Genomic DNA, 23,145 nt, shown 5'->3' on the forward strand with positions numbered 1-23,145 from the left:
TGGTGTAAAACTTGTGGTAATTCAGGAAATAGCATCTTCATAACAACATTTGTTCAGTTTACAGTTCTGAGATTATCTATCAAATATGGTTATGTGTGATCTTCCATTTATGTTTACTTTGGTTTTTAGCTCCAGACCAGTCTGTCTGAACCAATGACATTGTCCAAGTCGATCTCACTTCCTCGTAGTGCATACTGGCATCATATCACCCGGCAGAACAGCGTTGGAGAAATCTACAGTTTACAAGGCAAGTTCCTAATAAGTAAATGCCATGTCCATTGGCTTTTTTCCATTTGACCAGAATTCATGTAAATTGTTTTTTATTTGCAATGGTGGTTTTCTCTCCATTTCATTTTATCAGTTGTCAGGAACCTCAGCAGGATTCCCAAATTTACATTAAACAGGTTTCTTTCAGTGATTTTGTAAACTAATGGTGAAAGTTATTCCCAGAATCACCACATAAAGCTGGATAGACAATTTGGCTCAATGTAGCTTCTCAGTAGCTAATGAATGTCAGGTTCCTTTAGTATTTTCTTCAGATAAGATTGTGTATGTATTTGGGCAACCTCAGGGTTCCCAAATAAATCTACATAAAGTGGCTATATGAGTTGCAAGATTAAAATAAAATAGTTCTAGGAGAAAGAGCTAATCTTGGTGAATTTGCTTGGTGAATCATATATACGAACTGTTGATTTGACTAATTTACAGGTCTTCTGTATATACATATGGTCTTTTTCTGTCTCCAGTTCTCTTTCATATGTTTAGATTCTAAGCTATTTGATTAAGACTTTAAATGCTATAATTAACATAACTTGATGACGATGATGATTCACTGCTCTTAAACTGAAATGGATTTGCATCTTTTAGGAAACAAATTATTGTTACATTTAAAATGTAGCCTTAATTAATAGTATTGTTTTCACTTTTAAAAAAATAACAACTTATCATAAACAGATTCCTTTGTATTATCTGGAAAGTGCTTAAGGATTTTATTTCAATTCTCTCAATAATCTCTTTGCATAAACAATTTACTTTTAGATAGGAGGTTAGAAAGTGCTCACAAACAGGAGTAACAAATACAAGAAAACATAGTACATGTTTTCTTGAAAATAAGTGAAACGCAGTATATAGATGAGACAAAGTATTTTGTTTTGTAAATTACCACATAAATTAAAATCAGCAGGTGAGCTGTGAATTCAGTGTGTGACTCATTAAAGAATACAGCATTTGTTTCCCATAATTCCCCCATACAACAAAGACAAATTTCTAATCATAGTTATAGTCTTGCAGTTAAATAACAGTAATGGAAAAAATAAAATAACCTTCTAGAAGTTGTTTGTGAAAAAAGTTGTGCTTGTAGATCACCTTAAAAATATTCATCATAATGCTGATATTTTTTCATAAATGAAATAAGAATTTTTTTTAAAAAAGGGCAAAAGATAGCAGAAGTGTTATGATATACATGAAATGAGATAAATGTATAGAACATTGTTCATTCTCTGCAATCTTTTGTTTCTTATAAATGACCTTTTCAATAAAAGAAAGATGAACTTGATCTATCAAGTAATAGTTTAGTATCTATATCAGTAAGATTTGCAGGTGGCAACATATTGGAAGTGTATTATTAAAAACTCAAGAATTTTACTTTTTGGAGTATGCAGATTTTACTCACACTTTCGTTGAAACATAGGACTAATAAATATTTCAGAATTTGATTTTCATTTCTCTTCCATGTACTGTGATGACTGAAATTTGAGAAAGCTTAGTTAATTTCAAGAGACACTAGTTCAGTTTTACCAGCGGGCTAAGAAATTTATCTGGAGGACAATTTTGTCTCCCTTTGGTTGAAAAACTTTTACATGCAAGAATATTATTCATTATCTGTAATGATGATCCTTGAACCTTCTGCTGAAAAGAGTAATTAAATGCAATGTATTCGTACAGAAGCTTAAGGGAGTGCAAAGTATGCCCTTTCATCCTAATACCTGTTCATACTGGTAGTCTTTGCATAGCAGAAACCTACCGGTTGTCACAGCATTAACCCACAGGTGCTTCATAGATGTAGGTGGAAGGTAGTGAGGAAGTAGACTATGAGCATCACTTCAACCCTCATCTTAGCACAGCAGCCAGATGAGAGGAGCTGTTGCAGAGGGAAAAATCACTTTCTGCCACTGTGATCTTCTCTAGTCTTGAAAAAGTATATTACACCTTCAGAGAGGAGATAGTCTCTTCAGAGAATAATCCGTCAAACTCAGTTCTGCACTTCATGTGTATTTATGACAAAGATTTTTACATTCAATAAGTGAATAGTGAATTTGAAAATTCCACACATTCCTCTGAATATCTCACAAACTCTAAAATGATGTAACTAGAGTGGTGTCTACCTATATTCAGATCACTATCAATATCAGTAAAGTAACAGCCAAACTCACTGTTAGGTACAGTGTAAAAGTGTTTCCATAGTGGCAATTATTTAAAACTTGAAGTCTGAAGTAACGAGAATTTAATTAATAACAGCTGGTGATGTATAAGGAGAAATTAATACATGATCATACTACCTTAGATAAATTGGCTCTTCGGGATTTATTTAGCAGTCAAATTTGACTTAATTAGTAGTGTGAGTTGATCTGATAATGAATATGTTGTAGAGTAAGAAGATGGGGTATTTTGCGAGTATTTTTTTTTTTAAAGGCTACATTTCAGATGAGAAAAGGCAATGCAATAGATGGATATTCGGTTCACCATCCTCCATCTACCCATGACAACACTTACATGTAAAGGCCTGAAAAGATTAAAATACAGAATAATAGTGCTAAAGGAACAGGAGTTACACAAAATATCCTAAAATGAAGTGGTCTGGTCTTTATACAGCTTTTCTTCCTTTTGTATCTTCCTTGCAGTCTTTCAATTCCTGATTGAACCAGTAGTATAAAAGTAGTAATTTAGTTGTCTAATTAAACTTGTCAGTAGGAACAGCGTGGTGGTTGGCTTTTACCCATGGCAGCACATCACCACCAGTATTCACTTCAAATTTTACAGTGTAGTGCTGCAGGTCTGACAGAGTTTGCATCCATGATTGCCAGCCTCTGTAGAGGTTGTGGCATGGGGCCTCATCAGGTGACACAGGGGTGCCCTTTTGGCACTGCGCATTGCCTCTCCTCTCTGTCTGATGTGACACTGGGCATATGGCAAGCACCACTGCTGCATAATAAAAAGAAAAGGAGAATTGCTGCCACAACGGAAAAGAGCACAAAATTTTTACAGCCATCAGGTTAAATTCTGATCTAAACTTCTGTGTTGAAGTGATTTCACTTAAAATCCCAACTGATACCCATGGCTTTACAAATCACAGTGACTCTTGCTGAAGTGTACATATTAAGAATCCAGATCTTGCCTTTTTTTACAATTCAGAACTGAAATGGTGTTCTTAAAGCTTTTTATCATAAAATAGTTTAGGTAACAGAAAAAAAGAAAAATGAAATTACTTATACATGATTTTTGTGCGTACATGAGTAAGGCTTAAATGAATTGTACATTTTCATGAATAAAAGACAGATCTATGAAGAATTATAGCCCAAAACAAGATAAATTTTTATTGATATATTATGTCCTCATATACATCAAAGTTTACAAAAACACAAAAATTACAAGCCATGAGCACTGCTGTGAACTGAAATCATGGCTAAGAAGGAAAAAAAATACAAGAACAAAAGCCATGTAAACATGGAAAATCTCAGTGTATATTCTCACAAATCATTGTTGCTACTATCTGGCATATGATTTAGCATTTTCACAAGATATTAAAAATAGAGAAACAAAACAGGTCTTTTTAAACAGCAAAAGATAATAGATAGCATTAATGAATGATATTTTAAAAAATTTTGCATTTGGGGGTTTAAATTTGCCTAGGATGAAAAAAGGATTGCAAATTGAACTTTCAGCTGGATGAAACTTAGTGTTATAGTTCTTGCTCAAGAGAATTTGGATAGTGTAAATTTTAAACACAGTCAGTTTGGATATTATTAAACAAATAAAGCCAATTAAAATTTTGATGAGGAAACCTGCATTAGTTTTTGTATTGCAGCTGTTGAAATCCCTGAGGAAATGATGTTCACAGAATCTAATTACAGTCTGGTCTTTCTTCAATAAATTCAAAATTAAGAATCACTTTCAATCACCCCTCTTGTATTTGAGTCTGGTTCGTATTCCTTATTTGGACTTTGGTTTTGCCATCCTTACTCAAAGTGGTACATAAGCAATCCTATTCATTTCTATGAGAATAATCATGTGAAGGAACATATATTTGTATAAAATTACACCAGGAACATCTCACATGTTGTCTTCTTAAAGAGAACAATAATTTTTTCCACAGTAAATCACTGTCCTGGGTTGAGTGAGTGGTGGGGTTTTTTTGGTGGCAGGGGAGGGGGGCTATAGGGGTGGCCCCCTGTGAGAAGCTTCTTGAAGCTCCTGCAGCTCCAAGTCGGCTCCACCTCTTCTCAAAAACTGAGCCAATCAGCTGCGCCTCTGCAATAACGTATTTAAGAAGGGACATGGTGATGAGCAGTCGGACTTGAAGGGAGGAGTTGCTGCAGCTTCGTGAACACCAAGGTCAGTGGAGGAACAGAGGAAGAAAGGAGGGGGTAGGTGTGCCGGAGCAGAGACGCCCCCAGTATCCTGTGGTGAGACAGCAGGGTGGCCCCCCCCGCCACCCATGAAGATCTACGGTGAAGCAGACACTGATTTATGGCCTGTGTTTCGTTTCGCATGGATGATCAAGGTGCTGTGCCCGAAGAAGGCCAGGGTCTTGTGGGAAAAGGCAGCCCCGCTGCTGTAATTCAACGCTGGGAGGATTGGAGCATGTGGGGGTGTCCCACGCTGGAGCAGCTCGGGAAGGGCTGCAGCCGTGGGAGGGAATCCAGTTGGAGAAAGTTAACAACCCATGACAGAGCAGTGTCGGGAATGCTGCGGGCCCGTGGGAGGAACTCACGTTGGAGAAAGTTTGTTGAATCCTGTCTCCTGTGAGAGGGGGACCATGATGGAGCGGGGATAACAGGTTCCAGAAGCTCCCCCCACTCAAGATGGAGAAAGTGGCAGTACTGACTGCACCCCCCCATTCTCTGCCCCTGTGCCACTTGGGGAGGAGCTAGAGATATAGGGAGCAGAGCTGAGCCTGGGAAGAAGGAAGGGGTGGGGGGAAGGTGTTTCCAAGATATGGCAATGTTTCTCACTGTCCTACTCTGTTAAATGTTATTAGTGTCTGTAATAAATGTATGTTCTTTTTTTCTTCCCCTAACGAGTCTGCCTTTTGCTCGTGCCCATAAAGGGTAATATTTTCCCCATCCTAGTCCTATCTTGAACCCCAAGCCTGGCTCTCTGTCCCTTCTCCTTGCCGGAAGAGAAGGGAGAGAGAGTGGCTGTGTGGTGGTTGGCTGCTGACCAGGCTCAAACCACGACAATCACTTATCACAATTTATCACAAATGCTTACCACATTTCATTGTAAACCTATAACAAAATAATTAAATTAAACTGAAAAATACTAAGATGCCTGCAAAGAGATAGAAGCTCACATTTTTAAACTTAGTGAGAAACTTTGAGAAATAGAACTATAGTCCTCAGTGAGATAGCAGTTAAGCTGGAAGCATCACTTAAACTTGTAAGTACATGTCAAAATAAAAAACACACAAAAGTAAAAACTGGACTCAAAGAAGTCTGTAGGAATTTTGCTGTTGATGCAATTGTCTTTTGTATTTTACATTAAAATGCAAGACAAAGAATTCTACTTTTTCAAGTTAGAGGGAAACTCTGGCTCCTCTTTGGCCTCGGTAAGCAATCCTGCACTGCCCCTTGTCTTTTGGCCTTGTTAGGTGAGAGCTCACCCTTGTTTTGTTTTTGAATATATTTTAAGTAAAATAACATGTAGTGTTAACCCATTCAGCTAAAGGGTTTTATATGTAAAAGGGAGAAAAAGTCATACACAAATGATTTCTCCCAGCTACACAAGTTTCCAGCTTTTTCAAAGTACAAGATCTGATATGTCATTAAGTATAATCAGAGAATATTCGAGTTGCTAACTATTTAGAAGGGTTTGAATCATCCTGCTCAATCGTCCTTAGGCTAATCCTGCAGGAATTTCTGATCTGGGCTTCTGCAGTTTTCTGCAAATTAAAGTATGTAAAATGAATTGGAGGGCATTCGTCATTTTGGCATTTCCATTGTTTGTTCATATGCCCAGCAATAGAGTACAGAATCCATTTCCTCATCTAATCTTGATGCCAGACTAATGTGAATGATATAAAATGTTAGAATATATCTTTTATATAAACCTGATCACTCAGTAATGTTTCACTAAGTGTCTACTAGCAGCTAAATTTGAAATGCTTTATAGCTTGCCACCTTCCCATTTCCTTTGCTGAATCTCATCAGGACTTTCAAATTAGTGAATGAAGGCTATAAAATTTGAAGAATGAATAAAGGACACCTGAAACAAGATACTTACTGAGTAGAAACTATGTAAAAGCTACGTTATTTAAAATGACAACATTTTGTGTCTTCTCACATCTTATGCAGATTTTATCCTTTTCTTTTGAGCTTTGAAATTCTGTGCAAAATAGTGCATCACTAGACTGATTTTAAAATGGCAGATTGGAAATGGGAAGTGTTTTAGAAACTAGTAAAGAAGAACCTCATTTTTTTCAGCAGTGATTGCTATAGCTAATTGAGAGCATTACTGACAAGCTCTAAAGAATATCTTGACATATTCCCTTTCATTCTGATAAATGGTTGCTGAGGTAAGAGTTTCTTACAGTTATGAGCCATGAAAAATAGGGTGGAAAAGCCAAAAAATATTAATAAAACATATTATGTTGTCAAATTCAGTTCTGATTTCTTTTAAGCCCTATATTGTAATGCCCTTTCTCTCAGGAGATGGTTCTCCAGTGAGATCACTTGTCAATGAGGTTATTCTGTGCTAGACCAGAAAGCACAGAAATCACTATAGTCTCAAGTTTACAACTGAAAGCCCAAACTGTGTAAGAAGAGCAGTTAAATATTGGCTGATTGCCTCCTCTTTCCTCCAAAAACCAACCAACATAAATTCTTCAGTGCAAACTACACAGATTCTTAGTTATAAATCTCTTTTTATGCCTTAGCTTAATGACTTCATGAATATGTGATGACAATAGCTTCTCACTCACTGTTAGTCTGAGAAGCAAATCAAGCTTTGCCCCTAGCTAAACTTAACCGAAACCAGGAATCTTTACCCTGAGTTAGCTTAAGACTAACTACAGATAGGCTGCAGTCATTGGATCTCTCTGCTGTATAGTAAAATTCAAGGACCTTCATTGTACCATAAGATCTGTAGTTCAGTGAAAGAATATGTGTAGTGGGAGAATAAGCATAACCAGCTCCATGGATGGTAACTGTCAGCTTGCATTGGATTGTCCAAGCAATAAAAGTTTGCTGTATTATATCAAAAAGAAAATTGAAATACTTGTCAAAGATAAATTTTGTGAGAACTCCTGTTTTCTATTAAACCATTTCACCAATAAATCATGACTGCTCTAGCTATGACTATCTTATTTTGTGTTAAGTATGTTACCACAATTAGAATCAAGACGATTGTCAGTTCATTTTTGTAATTTCAAATAAATTGAAATATTTCCATGCTGACAAAACAGACTTTCTAGTTAAATTATTACTCAAAATCATGGATGCATTAAACCCACTTTAAAACGAATTGAGGTGGGGGGAATCCTGCATATTTGTAAAAAATATACCAGGGTAAAAATATGTAGTTTCTTTAATATTTATTTGCAGGAACTGTTAATACTTCTTTTTCTTTCAGTAATTATTTTTAAATAAATTAAAAATTATTGAAATTGTCACATCTATAGAATATGTTCATAAAATTTTATATAATCTAGAAACAATGTAAGGTTTGAAAGTAGGCTGTGTGATGGTAAGAGTGAGAGGATATTAAAAATACCAGCTTTGCCAGCTGTAATGAGGAAAGAAGCCAAGCCCAGAGTTTCAAATGCAACTGATTGTGTTATACGTTAAGTGTAAAAAAGATCCAACCCCCCTTCACATTCTAATGTTTATTACATAAAATGGTGTCATATAAATATATATTTAACTGCTTTTCTGAAGTGATATAACATTGACCTTACAGCTTGTTATCTGGTTATCATGAAGTTTAAAATTTATTTGTTTAGAAAGAGTTTTGTAAGATCTCAAATACATTAAGCTTAAATTTCTCTAAGATCGTCTTTTGTGTGTATCACACTTTACTAATATGCATCAACATAACAGTGACAATATTTGTAGCACACAACAGAGTCTGTTGTTAGTACAGACCTATTATCACAGTTTAATCAAGCCATAAGAACAAATTCTTTATAACTCCATAGTGAATTTCAGCTGAGCAGAACTGATTAAAAAAATCCTAGTGTTATTCAACAGAGGGGAAAAAAATGTTCAAAAAATCTTAGAATATCTTTCATTCTCTATTTGTTCAAAAAAGCCTTCTCATCTTGCTGAATTCTTATATCCTGCCAAATTTTTACTTGACCAGAATAATACATTGTAAGAAACTAAGATAAATTTCACAGAAGGAAAAACTGTGAATAACAATAAGAATTTCCTCCCAGTGCAGAGTTAGCAAGATTACACCATAGTAAAAGTTTTTAATTTTTTCCAAAACTGAAAACTGCCAACTCTTTGCAGTTCCATGTTTGAATACTATAAATGAGTGTGCTGTTCAGCTGTTGGATACTTGTTTATCCTTCCAAATTATATGAAGATGCATTTTGGGAAAGGATTTTAATCAAAGGGCTCATTGCCCTGAGTTTAAGAAAAAATTAGATATTCTTTTATAAAGCTATATGAAAGACAGGAAAAGGCAATACCAGACTGGGAGAAAGATGAGAGAGAAAGGACTTGGTAGAAACCAAAGGAACAGTGGAGTTAGCAGCTCAGTGGTGTGTAACTGCAGGCTCTGGAATTTACATTTTAAATATCAAAGGCTCTGTCTTTCCCTAATTCTAACAAAAAATGTCCACGTGAGGATTCAGTGCAGAGTAGCAGAGCAGTATACCATAAAGCCATACCTATCCTGACTGCAAATGGTAGAGATGAGGTCCTAAGTGGAATGAGGCTTTTCACTATGCAGCAGTAAACACCTTAACTGGAGAGTGAGGATGAAATTAAAAGATCCTTACTACTCTCTTTAATGATTTCAATATCTATGTCATTGCTGCTAGGCCAAGTTTACATGCAGCAGGCCTGTGCCATAGATATTTTCTCTGATCTGGTAGTGCATGTGACATGATGTGGCATTGGTGGTTGTGTTCCCAGAAGCGTCCTGTCTCGTCCTGTGTGTAGTAATACCATCCTACCACCCCTCATCCCAGCCCAAGGAAGCGGAGGAAGTCCGGCAGCTTCAAGGGGGGGGGTACAGCTTGTCCCTCTGTGCCTCTAAGGCTGTTCTGCCGAGGGTCTCTCAACTGAGAAACTAAGGATACATCTTTTCTCCACTTCTTGTCCACCTTGGACTTTCCTCCTCACTCAGGTTAGAAAGCAGCCCGCTTCTGTCCCTGGGAATAACCCTTGGTGGGGTCTGCCACAGCCAGTAAAGAGCGTACATTTTTCTCTCCAAACTCTGTTACGCCCTATATAGCCATCACAGACTGTTGCCAAACCTGTTTGATATGAGCCGAACTAGGTGCAACTTATAGTCACTATTATCATGCACTCAAAGTAAATCATCTACTTTATTAATTGAATACTTAGATGAGAATTAGCTATTTCTGCATAGGTGTGTTTTCAACATACAGAAGACAAATAGCTAGTTAGTTACATCTATACTACTGTTTTTATCTTTTCTGAGTGAAATATAATTAAAAGGATTTTGATCAGTCATTTGGTTTCAGGTTCCAAGAAAAACACTCTGTCACCTACCTTACCACATTGCTCATTGTTCTTGCATTTGACTAATTAACCATTTAAATGCTATCAGGTTTATTCTTTTCCACACTGTACTTCTGTAAAATTGACATTATTGGGTATGGTGCTTTTTCATGGAAGTTAGTGAAAACTGCATGAAGCAAGTTTTCATTTTTACCTCATTTTGCTACTTTTCCAGACATCTGTATAAACAGATAACTGTAACAGAGTGTTTTCTTCCTAAATACCTACTGCATACATGACAGAGTGTCACTTCTGTGTCCATACACTTGCCTACTTTACTTTTTTTGCTAAAATAGGAACAAGTCTTGCTTTTTCATAAGGTTTCTGTATGCTGTGTTAGTGTGTCTAGTGGAAAGTTGTCAGATTTCCTAGTTTCTTGGTCATGGACTGATGACATCAAACCAGGAATCCAGGTACCCAGAGGTGCCTTCTAGCTCCTCTCTTTATTTGTGGAAATCCTAAAATTTGGGAATATTCACAAACAATGTTGCTGAAAGTATGGTTCAGAGCCTGTTTACCAAAGTGTTGAAGCTTAAATTTTAATTTGAAAATAACTATTCTTGTTGTAATTGTTATAAATGCAGCCTCAATTTAAATGACTGATTGTTGACAGATTTTAGACACTTGTTTTTATCCATTATTGCTGTTACACTATTCCAGGATGTCTCAGCAGGCTTTCAGGGCTTCTATTTGTGAGATGACAATCCTATCATCACCAAACATTTGATGCCACAAGCATTTTATAATGGAAAAGATAACCTGCTCTGGGTTAGGAAATGGAAATACATTTCATTCAGTCTTGTCAACTGTCTCATTATTCCCCATTCATCAGAGCAGGTATTTAATTCTGAGAAATAGCTCAGCAGTTTTTCATCCCTTCCATGCCTCTTATAGAAACACTTTCCTCTGATCAAGTATGTGCATTTTGGTTTAAGTGTCAATCTGTTTGAGAAGAGTCTTGTTTTTCTCCTAACTGTCACCACATATTAACTAAGACAACCCATTTTTAACAAATAAATGGGGAATAGGATGGGGGCAGGGAACAACAGAACCAGGGGCAGCAAATACTGAACATAATCTGTGCCAGTGAGTGATTTTTCAGTCCTTATATATACAGGTGTGTATGCACTAGTAATGCCTTTTGACTCTCTAGGATACATATGAGAAGGTGTCTTCTCAATACCTGTGACTGCAAAATTCTTGTAACTTCTAGACCATAGTTCTTCTGTTCGTCCAGTGTAAGAATGAGGAAGCAGGATTTTTCATGAGCTTCTTTATCATGTTTTACTATTTCCCGATTTGCTGGCCAGCATTTCAAAGCAAAGAACTACTCCAGCTAATGCTCAGGGATTTGATCAGCACCAGGGTGTCTTAGGACTGAGGAAATATAAAGAAAAGCTCAAGATGCCTCTTCATACAGTCTTATTACCTTAGTTGTACTTCAAACCTTGTATAGGAAGGTTTGAACCTATAGGAACAAGCCATAAATTTTGCAGTGGTGTTTACTGTGTAATAAAATACCAAAGAGGGGAACAATTTAAGTTGTTATCTTCAAGATGTGACTGGTTTTTTGCTTGTGCTGCAGTAAATCAGGAATGTTGCCAGGGACATGAAAGACATTATGCTAGTACATAACTACTATGAAAAGGGAAAATGTACGGAAAATTTGAATAGTATCATTTCTATGAATATAAAATAGTTGCCCATTTTGCTTATATAAATATTCAAAACTATGCAAGACACAAAAGAAAACCTTCATAACTAGACAAGAAGTTAATTTGTTGTTAAGGCATTGGTCCTCAGCTGTTGCAAGTCAACCTTGCTCATGAAAAAAAAAAACAAATTCTGCTGACCTAGACAAGATTAAAACCTTTCCATATAACTCATGTCCACAGATCAGTGTAGCATAAACAGGACACCCACTCTTAAGCATTTCTTCAGTGGCCCGTATAATTATGTAGAGCCTTTTTGACTGAAGTTAATCTTTATTCTGATAGTCATGGATCTCTTGGATTTTAACGTGGTAATGTAGATACATTTTATATGATAAAATATATGCACATTTGATTTGGACTTAAAAGTCATCTATATGAAAGAGATTTCTTTTTCTTATTTTTTTTTACATTGATGTGATTAGACAAAAATAAATAAATAAATAAATAAACTGAGAATATCATTGCAACTGTGGAAATGGTTTAATAAAGCCTTCTCAGTACCATCACATAGCATGAAATTGTCCCAACACATATACTGTTGCTATATAGGTTAATACCTAGATAATGGATCCATACCATTACACTGTCACTAAAGCAATATTCAGCTTCAACAGTAGGGGAAAGATGATGCCCTTATCTCCCTGAAAACAGCCCTTAGTCAGTAGGAGTTCTAAAGCCAAACTGTGAGTTGCTGCTTGGAAGTATTTTTTTACCCAGAAGTGATAGACAGAATTAGCTTTGAACCCTGTTTTTGCTGACCTCAGTGTAAATTACCTTACTCTTAGAGGAAGTCTGACTGTTTGCACAACAATTGCAGTTTTCACCTGCCCAGGGAAGAATTATTGAAATCTAACAATTATTCTGGCATCTCTCATCTGACAGTCAAACACTGTTTCTCGGCCATAATTGCTAGAGTGTATGTACAATTTTAGTACATACTGTTTGAAATTGATTGTTTCTTGAAGTGGCCACTGAAGCAATTAACCCATGAAGAGAATTTTTCGTAGGAGAAAATTATTCAGGATTAGTTCATGACATTTTATTTGAAATGGAAATACTCATATGTGTTTTGCTTTCACAAATGTACTCACAAGAATTAAGTTTTTCCAAATAGTTATAGGTGGGGCTTTTTGTCTTGAGTTTTACTAACAGAAACTGAATACAAAACTCATGGATATGAGTGTATCAGTCATTCCCCAAATACCTCATACAAAAATGTTTAACAGGATTTTTAAACCTACACTGTGAATAAGCAAACTAAAAAGTATTATGCAGATCAAAATGAAATATATGATTATAGATAAAATGCATAAGTTAAGACAAACCATGTTATAAAATGATCATTTCAGCATGAAGAGTTTCATATATTATCATACAGTAGTTTTGGATGTATTGTTGTAACATAGATGTTATTTCAATGTGAAATCTATTCTAAACTGTACAGCTAAAATCTATCAAGACATGCCAGATCCTGAATATGTGCATTATATGCCTTGTAAATTATATATTCAGTTCTAAATAGCTGCAAACTTGAGTCCAACTCACATCCAGAAGTTTTTTCCTCACAGAAGTGAGGATCAAAAATATTGTTTAGTGAAAACTGGAGTCAAAAAGAAAGCCATGTTATTTATAATATTTTTTATATATATTTATCAGATTTCACAGACATAAAATACATGGCCAGGTAGAACATATTGTAAATTTCCTCCACCTTCTGTGTCCAACATTTGTCTTCAATGAATTGACGAATGTGCATTATGTTTCTGTTAAAATATTTTCTCACTTCTTTTCTGTGTAACATTGTTTTCAGTTCTCATAGATCATAAGTGGATATATTCCCTATTATTAAAATGTCTATGATATGCAAATTGTTGGTGACAATTAGGTTCAGTATTCCTGATTATGTGACAGAACAAGTGCCAGATCCCAATCTGTTATAGGTCAGCGCAGCTCTGCTAAAGAGACCTACAAGTGTGTTTGATAAAGAGTTTCATATTTCTAATCTTACCCTACATAATTTATCAGAAATATTTATTTCACCACAGTTAGATGTCCTTTTTATGTTATTATTTTGTACTTGTACTACCTGCTATCATAAATGCAATGTTTAATAGTTACCATTTGAATGTGTTAAAATATTTTTTATTTTAAATTCATTCAAAAGTTTCTTTTGCTTAGAAGATGGATTTATGTTTTGTTTTATATGCCAAACTATGACTTATATTTTTTATGTTGGCAAAACGATATCACTGGTAAATATTTGGTGTGCACTCATAGACACTGTCATCTGGACATCTGGAGGCCTCTTTCCTAAGGATAGGAACTTCAGACAAAAGACAAAAAGAAGCATGTTCAGATATGGATGGTCACAATGAAAGAATTATTTTTATTGCAATATTGCACCATTAGACTAAAATGCAGATGCCTTTGACAAAAGTTTTCTATAAGGTTATAAGCAATTCAGGTCTTTCATATTCATTATGACCATCAGTACACTCTAAAAAAAAGTGAACGAGTAAGAAGAAAGTCTACCTAGCAGTCCACATTTAGTAATAATGAGCATCAATAAGTTGAAAGACTTCATACCTTCAAGTGCTAATTTAATGAAAGATGTTTATTGGGTTTTTTTGCTTGTTCATTTTTAATAGAAGAATCCCTGCATGGATTTTGATGCACAATTTAGAGATATAAATTATCATAAGGGATAGCAGTGTCTTGATTAAAATGTTGCCTTGTTTCTTTATGATCCTCTTGATGCATGGAATAGGACTGTGATTTGACAAAAAAATAAATCCAGTTTGAAAGTGCTTACTGCTTGAGAAGAAATGCCATGGCTATGTGACTCAGATTTCTGAACTGACACAAATTCATTAAAACAGTTCAAATTTGTTCAAAATATTTTAATAGGTAGCTTTGTGAAGGTAAAATTTATGCCAAATTAGATACCACTTGAACTTTATATCAAAACAGGTATTGTCTGTTCTCCGGTTGCTGGTATAATGCCAATTTGAAGGCATATGGCTAGCATAAACACTCTGCTGTACATTCTCACTTATTCAGCATAAACAAGCTCATGTTCTGAGGCCTGATTTAGATTCAGTCTGTGTGATCGAATGATGCGTCTGTGTCTCAGTGATATTAACCACCATTACCTAAATCTCCATTTTAAATTTTTCTCCTCACTGCTGCAGTTGTGCGGCTCAGGTCAGTGTGCAAAGACTAGATCTCCAGCAGGCATGCGAGAGGTGACACACACATTTTAGGACAAAATGTAATTCGGCTGCTGGCTCTGAACCAGTCTAACATTTAAATTGCCCTATATTGGTCAGTCTGCCTTTCAGATGTAGATTACTACTTCCTCAGTATTTCAGGGAGTATAAGTTTCCTTAGGCCTCTGGAAGGTATAAGTCCTAAACCAGAAGTCAGCACTGATATTGATATGATTATAGCAGTTCATGCAAGCTGAAGGTGTGACTTCTGGGAAAGCAGATAAGTGCCCTGAATTCTCACCAGCTATGAGTATAGTGTTGGTACAGGAAATACTTTAAATATTGCAAAAAAGCTCTCAGCCCTTCTCAAGACCATGTGTCACAGCAAAGTCTTCATATAACAATGTGAGTAGTTCTGGATACCTATGTCTATAGTTTTTTAACAGTCCATGAATATCTGAACATTTTGAAATATTTTTTTTTATAAAGAATTTTTATAATAACTTTTTCTTTCCTCGATTAATAAATCATTTTCTCAGTTCTCATAGTTTATGATATGAAGCAGGATCATTGAACTGGCACAGATAATGTAACAGTTTCTTCCTTCTGGAAGAGATTGGGAGATATGTCCCATGGAAATTATTGGGAATAGCTTGTTTATCTCTGAAATTAGGGTTTTTTCCACTGAGAAACAGGATGATCTGGAGAAATATTATACATAACCACCATTGTAGTTTTATGTACATGATTGAGATAAAGGGTGTTAGTCATTAAACATTACTAATATCTGATATTGAAATCAAACAAATAAATTTTTTCCGTGATTCTTCAAGAAACATTTAGTTTTAAGTGTTTTACTGTTACTTTTTTACTACTAACACTTGTTTCACTAATGTGAAATTTCAGTTTAATCATTTTACTCCAAAATATGATTCAATTCAAGAAGTCAGAAGTAGACAGAAAATAGTTGAGTAGGTAGAAGTGGGAGGATGTTTTCTGAGAATTTTTTTCTGTAAAGAGAACTTTTCAACAAAAGAATAATCAATATTAAATTGGGTCCCTTCCACCAAAGAGGCTGTGTGCCAGGATTTAAGCTTATTTATAATAACTGCTGTATTTTCACAGCTGGAGAGTATCAGTTTGGATTTGATCTTGAGCATCTTAGGAGAAAGAGGAAACACGTTAAACTCTTCTTTTAATCACTTAGAAACAGTACATTGTATCTACAGCTTATGTTATAGCTATTAACAATCAGCACCTTTACGTTTCGATCAAACTGCAGCAGGGTTGTATAGTCTACCATTTATTTGACCTAGAGGAAGGAGTGTTTTTAATCTCATCAACTTCTGTAATCCTATTGAAAGCAGAGAAGGAAGAAGAAGGTGTGTTTATATTTAGTGACTCAAAAAAATGAAATATTTTGTTCTCTGTCCTGGAATGTTAATAAAAACATTGTATTGACAATATTTAGCCTTTTCCAGGATGGAAGGAACAGAAACGTATGTTCTGCCTTCTGCTGTGAACAATGGTGAGGTGCTGTCAAATATATCCGTATATGTAATGCTTTTAAAAACATAGTATCTGTGTGCTGAAATATGTGAAACTGAAATTAGCAGTTCTACAAACCAAAGTCATGATGACAATAGACCACATGTTCTGAATTATATGTGTATTTTCTAGGGAAAGGAAGAACACCAGAGATGTTAATTTTATATCCATTATCTAAATATTAAGTAGTTTTTTATGTGTGTATATCATATAGGTGAATATTCAAAGAAGTTAGCTTTTAAAGACACTATTAAACAGCTCAATTTTGACAGAAGGTTTTGCATATTAAAAACTATTACTGAATTTCTTCCAGTAAAATAAAAGTTTAAATACAAATCTTCCAAATTGTTTGGGATACCTTACTTTTTTGACTTCATTTTATGAGAGAGTGGCCACAAATAATACCACATTTTCAAGTATATTGAGAAGTACAATCAGTATAATCCAATAATTTAACACACTATTAACAGTTAGAAATTAAAATCCATTTCAAAATTTCTATTTTAGAGAAACAAAAAAGAGGCAAAGAGTGTTTTTTGTCAATATCATAACCTTATTTTCTCATAACCTTATTTTCTTAGAGTACATGCATAGATTAACTCAATTCTACATCTGTATTTGGCTAGACTTATATTTGTATCATTTAATTTTCTTATTTGTTGAAATAACACAGATCACTTAGGAATGGCCTTTTACTTTCACTTTTATTTTCACTTTTATTATGTCCTCATTCTTTATCTTGCATTTCTTCTCGCAGCAGCAATCAAAACCAATTTTTGACCTCTATACAAAGGGATATATTTAGTCTTTTCTTAGTATTTTTTGTGGTGATAAGCACTTTGTTATTTTCAGGACTGTGTTTAATATGCCAAGGATATTAAGCACTATTATCAGACAAGAGGAACTAACTGTGTCTGTGAACAAATTACCTTACCAGTAATCATTCTTAAATTATTAACTCACATGCATAAGTTTCAGTGAACATCTGGATCATTAATCAGCTTTGTCTTACATATTTTAATTATTTTAATTTCCAGTTGAAATTTCCTATCAAAAAGGAGAAAAAGTCATACTGACTTCCAGCATCATTTGAGACATGATCCACTGATGTATTCTGTAATTTCCTGGTAATATAACTATAATAGATGATACGATTATAATTTTTTTTACTGTGTTAGCAATAAAATCCAGTGAAAGACAACAGCAAAAAAAAAAAAAAAGACAAACAAACTGTCTCAGCACATTCAGCTCTTTGTAAGAGAAAGTACTGTAATTGAAGACTCAGATGAAAGGGTGAATGAATGTGGGAATAGTGATATTCATTTGTTTGCAAATTTATCTTAATATTTATCCTTTTCTTCATATTAAGTATACTTTTTTACTGCTCACATTGAATATCCATACAAGAAACAGATATTTATTTTACTTTATTTTAATTTATGTTATTCTAAATATAATAAACTTACAGGGAGATGATATAACATATCCATAAATGTCATAAACTCATAACAGATCATCAACATCTATGTGGGTTTGGACAAAAATATAGAGTAAATATGATGACAACAGTGGGTTTTATGACACGGTCTTATTATATTGCTGAAATGGCTGAAACATCTGGAACAGAGGCACCAAGATTTTACCCAAAGGAGAGGCACATTCTCCACTCACCATGACACGAAGAGACATGAGTTATTTCTATAAAAAGGAGCAAATTAGCTGAACGCCTTCCCATAGGCGAAGAGGCATGCTAGATTCCACTGTCACATGCAGAGTATGTAGCTATGGACTACAATTAGAGGGCTCTAGGAGCTATATTTATTGTCATTATTGACATTGAATGCCAGAAAAAGTGCATGTCACTGCAAGAAAATGTTTCTTGCCCTAAGGAGACTTCAATTTTTCTGGAAAAAGACCAATATTAGGTCAGACCTGAAATATGCTTACTTTGGATGGAAATTGCATATTTTTTTGGTGGGAATAAGGATCGACCTCTACAAGAGGTTACTGTATACAAGTGGACTTTTCTACAAATTTTAGTTGTTAGAATAAATCAATGAATGACAGAAATGAAGTGAGAGGAGCATTTAAAAATGCAGGATCGGGATAACTTCTTAGTCTGTAATTTATTGTGTTACTTTTGCTAGCTATGGGGTACATTATTTATTCTCATATTTAAAAGAGTGATATTTTTCTTAGAGTGCATATTTTCTTTCTCACTTAGCTAATGTCAGTCCACTACTACAGCTTTTCATTAAAGATGACTTTATGAAATAAATGTTAGCTCTTTCCTTTGTTCCCAGTCCATTAACTGCTAATGAGTAAGGGAGGGTCCTAAATCTAAATAATGTCTAACATCTAAGTCATCAAAACAATGTCAGTTTCTAAAGACTACAAATACGGACCCTGTGGTAATTTGCAAACTTGTCAAAACTAATTGACTTATAGACCAAATGCTGTTTTGTGATCAGAAGGGACAGCAGTTACAAGACTTCTTAAGAGCATCCATATCACAGTTAAAGTGACATAAATACTCCTCCAGACAGAGCTTCATAGCACAAGACATTAGGTCTTTAAAACGAAAATGAGATAGGTTAAACCAGGGCTTTTTTTCAGTTTTTTCGTCTGTAACTGTACACAAATACAACTATTTACAAACTACCAACTAAATCTACTACAGACCGGTAGAAATACTATAGAATAGCAACTTGTGCAACTTCTACTTTGATTCAGTATTAACTTATTAATCAAACTCATTCATAAACTTGATTGGATTGATCTATCTAGGATGCTGAAAAAAAAAATATGCTGATGACTGCATACAAACTTTTCTGTCTGTCCAAGTACTGAACCCCTTTCCAATCAAAAGTGACAACTTCAAAGAAATTTTTTAGCACAAAGGTAACATGTTTGATAAGAGAAGTTGAGTCGTACTCACTGAGACATTGTGACAGAGGAGCAGAGTTGTTAGCCCTACTGTGCTAGCAGAATTTCATCCAGACTGTTCAGCTAACTGAAACAAGAGTATCTATTGAGATGGGATGTATTTCATGTCTGTATGTATTTTTACTATGTGGAAGAGCTTTCCAAAGTGTATCTTTATACTTTCATCTTCTCTTTGACATTATGATGATCTCAAGTGCAACACAAATTCCCTTTTCCTGGAGATATTACTTACTATGTATTTTTACATGAAAGTAGGCATTTCTTAGAGCGGGCTTATCATAGTTCTGCATGTAGTCCTGACAGTGGGAGAACTGCTATTTCCTTAGCAGTATTAAACCTACAGTGTTGGGTTCCTTTTCCACAACTTTATCATAACAGCAGGATGGAGACATTAATTTTCTGGTGAAACTTCTAGAAATTTAAAATATTCCTTCTTCTACAGTTTGTGAATCTAAATCCAAATGCTAGTGCATGTTTTGGTTTAAATTCAGAAAAACATAGCATAAGAATGATAATTTTCATTACTTAGCATGATATTCCTTCTTCTCATTTTTGTGAAGTTGCCGTAGGAGTTGTTAAACAGGTGCTTAGTTTCATTCCCATACTGCTAAGTTTTAGCTTTTTGTTTGCACGTGTGGCCATACAGTGCTCCTGGTTCAGTGTTATTCTCAGGAAAAGTATGTAGTGGGGAAAACATCTATGCTACTATTCATTACTTCCCATTACACAGGTCATTCTAATTGTTCTTCTTGCTTATTTAATAATGCAGTAAAAATTAGATATTATGTTCTTGTCCGCCTGTACCTTTATGCAATATTTTATATCATACAGCCAAATTAACACCCATTATTAATATTAGGAAATGGTGGCTTTAAATGTCCTCCTTATTAAATACTTGCTCAGACTTTTTAACTTATTTCTGGAAGTATTCATGATGAATGAATCTGCACATCTGAGTGAGAGAATGCAACCTAGAAACATAAACAAATTTCAAATTGGACTACTGTGCCATGTGACAAAAAGAAAGAACATTTTCTAGGGCCATTTCTTTTTTTAAGGGCCTAACTAAACATAGTGTGGCTTCAGAGCCAGAGAATTAAACTCTGATATTCAGTACAATACACAGTTGGAGGACCTGAAAGTGCTTTTGACATAAGCAGGATTTGGGTCATAGAATCTCCTGTCTTTAAAAATAATCCTACTACAAGAAACCAATGCAATTTTAGTTTGTGTGAGTTAGGTTTGGTAAATTTAATGCCACCAAAACTGGTGATTTGGGAAAGGGGAAACACAAAGCTTGGAACACCCAAGCCCTTTACCTTTCATAGTGTTATGCTATGTCGAGGCACTGACCAGCATCTTGGAAATTACTAAGTGAGTATTAACAAATATACTTTTTGTATGATGACAAGTCTTTGACTGTCTTCACTATTTACCTTGTTAGGAAAATAAAAACTTTGATTGTAGCACTCTGAATACAGTACACTGTCTCTTCCCTGAACTAGCAGAGATCCCAGGGAAAGAGTAAGAGATTCCCTGTTTTGTTACTTTTCTGTATCAAGGGAATCTCCTTTAAATTGGATCCCTGGGTAGCCACCAGCTGTGACAATGTACAGCAACAGCATAGATTTAGCACAGACATTAATAACTTTTTGCAGACTGTACTTTTTTCCCCCACATCATTCCCAGAACTATCACTAGCTCATTCTTCAAGGGAGGGTAATGTTGAGTCCAGCTGATGATGATGTTATAAAAAGCAACCATCGGCACCTACATTAGTAATCAGAGTGTGTAGTATCTCAGTGAATAAAAAGTGTTCCCTTCCATTCAGTGGGTCACGTGAAATACAGGTAGTTTTTCTCCTCAGTTTTTAAAGTGAAGATTCCCACAAAAGACATCAGTCTGATATATAACTGCAATAGTTGTATGTGCTGGAATTCTGAGTAAATAAATTAAAAGTTTGAAAAGAGTTTGTTCAGGGACTGAAAGATTATTTTTAAAAGTCTTCCTACATTTAAAGAGAGATGCTCTTTAATAGTAGTTTTATTTGGTATTCTTTATTAACATTTCTTCGAGCTTTTCCCAGCTTATAGAGAGAAAACTGGGGAAAAAATAAAGAATACATATATGAGTACACAACTTTTGATACTATCTATACTTCTCTTCAGAATGTATTATTTAATTCCTTGCATACATATGACCTGTGTGAAAGCAGTACAAAGTTCTGACCCTAGATCTTATCTCATCTCTGGCTACAATATCAGTAGCATGTTACTCTATAACATATATATACCTGCAGTTGTACGTGTAATATAACTGCAATTACGGTTCTGTTTACTGCATGTGAGATTAGTTCAGTCTGATCTGCACCTCCTGCATGGAATAATTATGACAAGGCTACCAAGACCTGCCTATGTGGCTGATCAGTCAAAGCAAATCACCTTGTCAACAGCTTGGCTATGAAACCCCATATAGGCTGTCTGTATGCTTATATGGTATTAAAATAGAAACAGACTGCCTTTTTTTTTTTTTTAACAATAGCTATAAATATCTTTGCTGAGTCTCAGAACAATGTTGACAATTTTCTTGCAAACTAAGCTTTTAAAGAAGTACATTTTCAAGTATTTCCAAAGTGAAAACATTCTTCAGTTCAGAATTTGGTCAAGTACATTTAACAATGATCAGAAACATATGTACATCTTTCCCTTTTCAAGCTGTGATTCATCAAGCTTCAGAGTCATACCAGGCAGAAATCTTTTGCAAGACTGAGGAAATTGACCAGAATAAATCAACCAGGGATAAAAGAAAAAGTTCTTTAAATTTCTAGCTGTTCCACATGGAAGGATGGCAATGACTCTTTACTCTTTAATAAGTAAGGGATATTTTTTTATTGCATTTAAGCTTCCTGGCTTGCTTTGTTTTCCCCAATAGTTTGCTTTGACTCTGGAGCTCACAGCATTGAGTACATAGGATAAACAGAGGTGAACTCCCATGTTAGCCTAAATGTGTCATCAAATTCAAACTGTTCTCAAGTGGATTCATTAGTGTGTGGAAATTTAAATTGTTTTATTTCATACATTGCATATTTCCAAAACTGTAGTTTGGCTGTGATCACAGGATTCACAGCAATGAACGTTGAGCAGGAGAGAGAAGAGCCTTGTTGGCAGCTTGCATTGAGACTCAAATGACAGGTCACTTCCCTGTCTCCTTGCTTCTTTCTGTCAGTAGTATGGTTATTTTCATCCAGAACAAGTCTTGTAGCTACAACATGTAGGTGTCTGTGCTTCTTCCCTTAGAAAATGTGTATTCAGCTCCTGGGTGGATTAATGCCAAGAGAAGTCTTTGATTAATACTCTGTCACCTTCCACTCTTTTCCAGAAGGACTCTAACAGAACTAATAGGTCTCAAAATACATCATTCAAAAACTACACCTAAAAGGAGAACATGTAGCATGTCTTTAAAATGCACTTATGGCTCTTCTGTATACATATAAGAACTGTGCATACTGTGCATGTACTCAGCCACATATATATTTGCAGAAGGGAATAAGTAACTTTTATGGATCATGCATTAGATCTGCAGTTGGAAATGGGACTTCATGACTAGATTTCATTAACCCATTTCTTCTCATTACTCATACAGACTGTGAGATTTGTTCCTTGGTCTTTGTCAATGACAATCAAATAACAGGCTACCTCCTGGATCTACAGGAACCACTTACTCTTTCTTCTCCCTTACTCTTTCTTCTGGATGGAA

General features: G+C 35.0%; 1 protein-coding gene across 1 annotated transcript in view; it reads left to right on the forward strand.

Annotated features, from left to right (window-relative positions):
• DOK6 (docking protein 6) overlaps nucleotides 1–23,145 on the forward strand; it is a 267,461-nt gene that overhangs the window by 209,370 nt on the left and 34,946 nt on the right. Inside the window, exon 7 of the mRNA XM_042797926.1 lies at nucleotides 130–247. Within this exon, the coding sequence (XP_042653860.1) occupies nucleotides 130–247 (118 nt within the window). The remainder of the gene's footprint in view (nucleotides 1–129; nucleotides 248–23,145) is intronic.

This window comes from Tyto alba, unplaced genomic scaffold, assembly GCF_018691265.1.
Source record: "Tyto alba isolate M040663 unplaced genomic scaffold, T.alba_DEE_v4.0 Super-Scaffold_27, whole genome shotgun sequence".
Classification (NCBI taxonomy): Eukaryota; Metazoa; Chordata; class Aves; order Strigiformes; family Tytonidae; genus Tyto; species Tyto alba.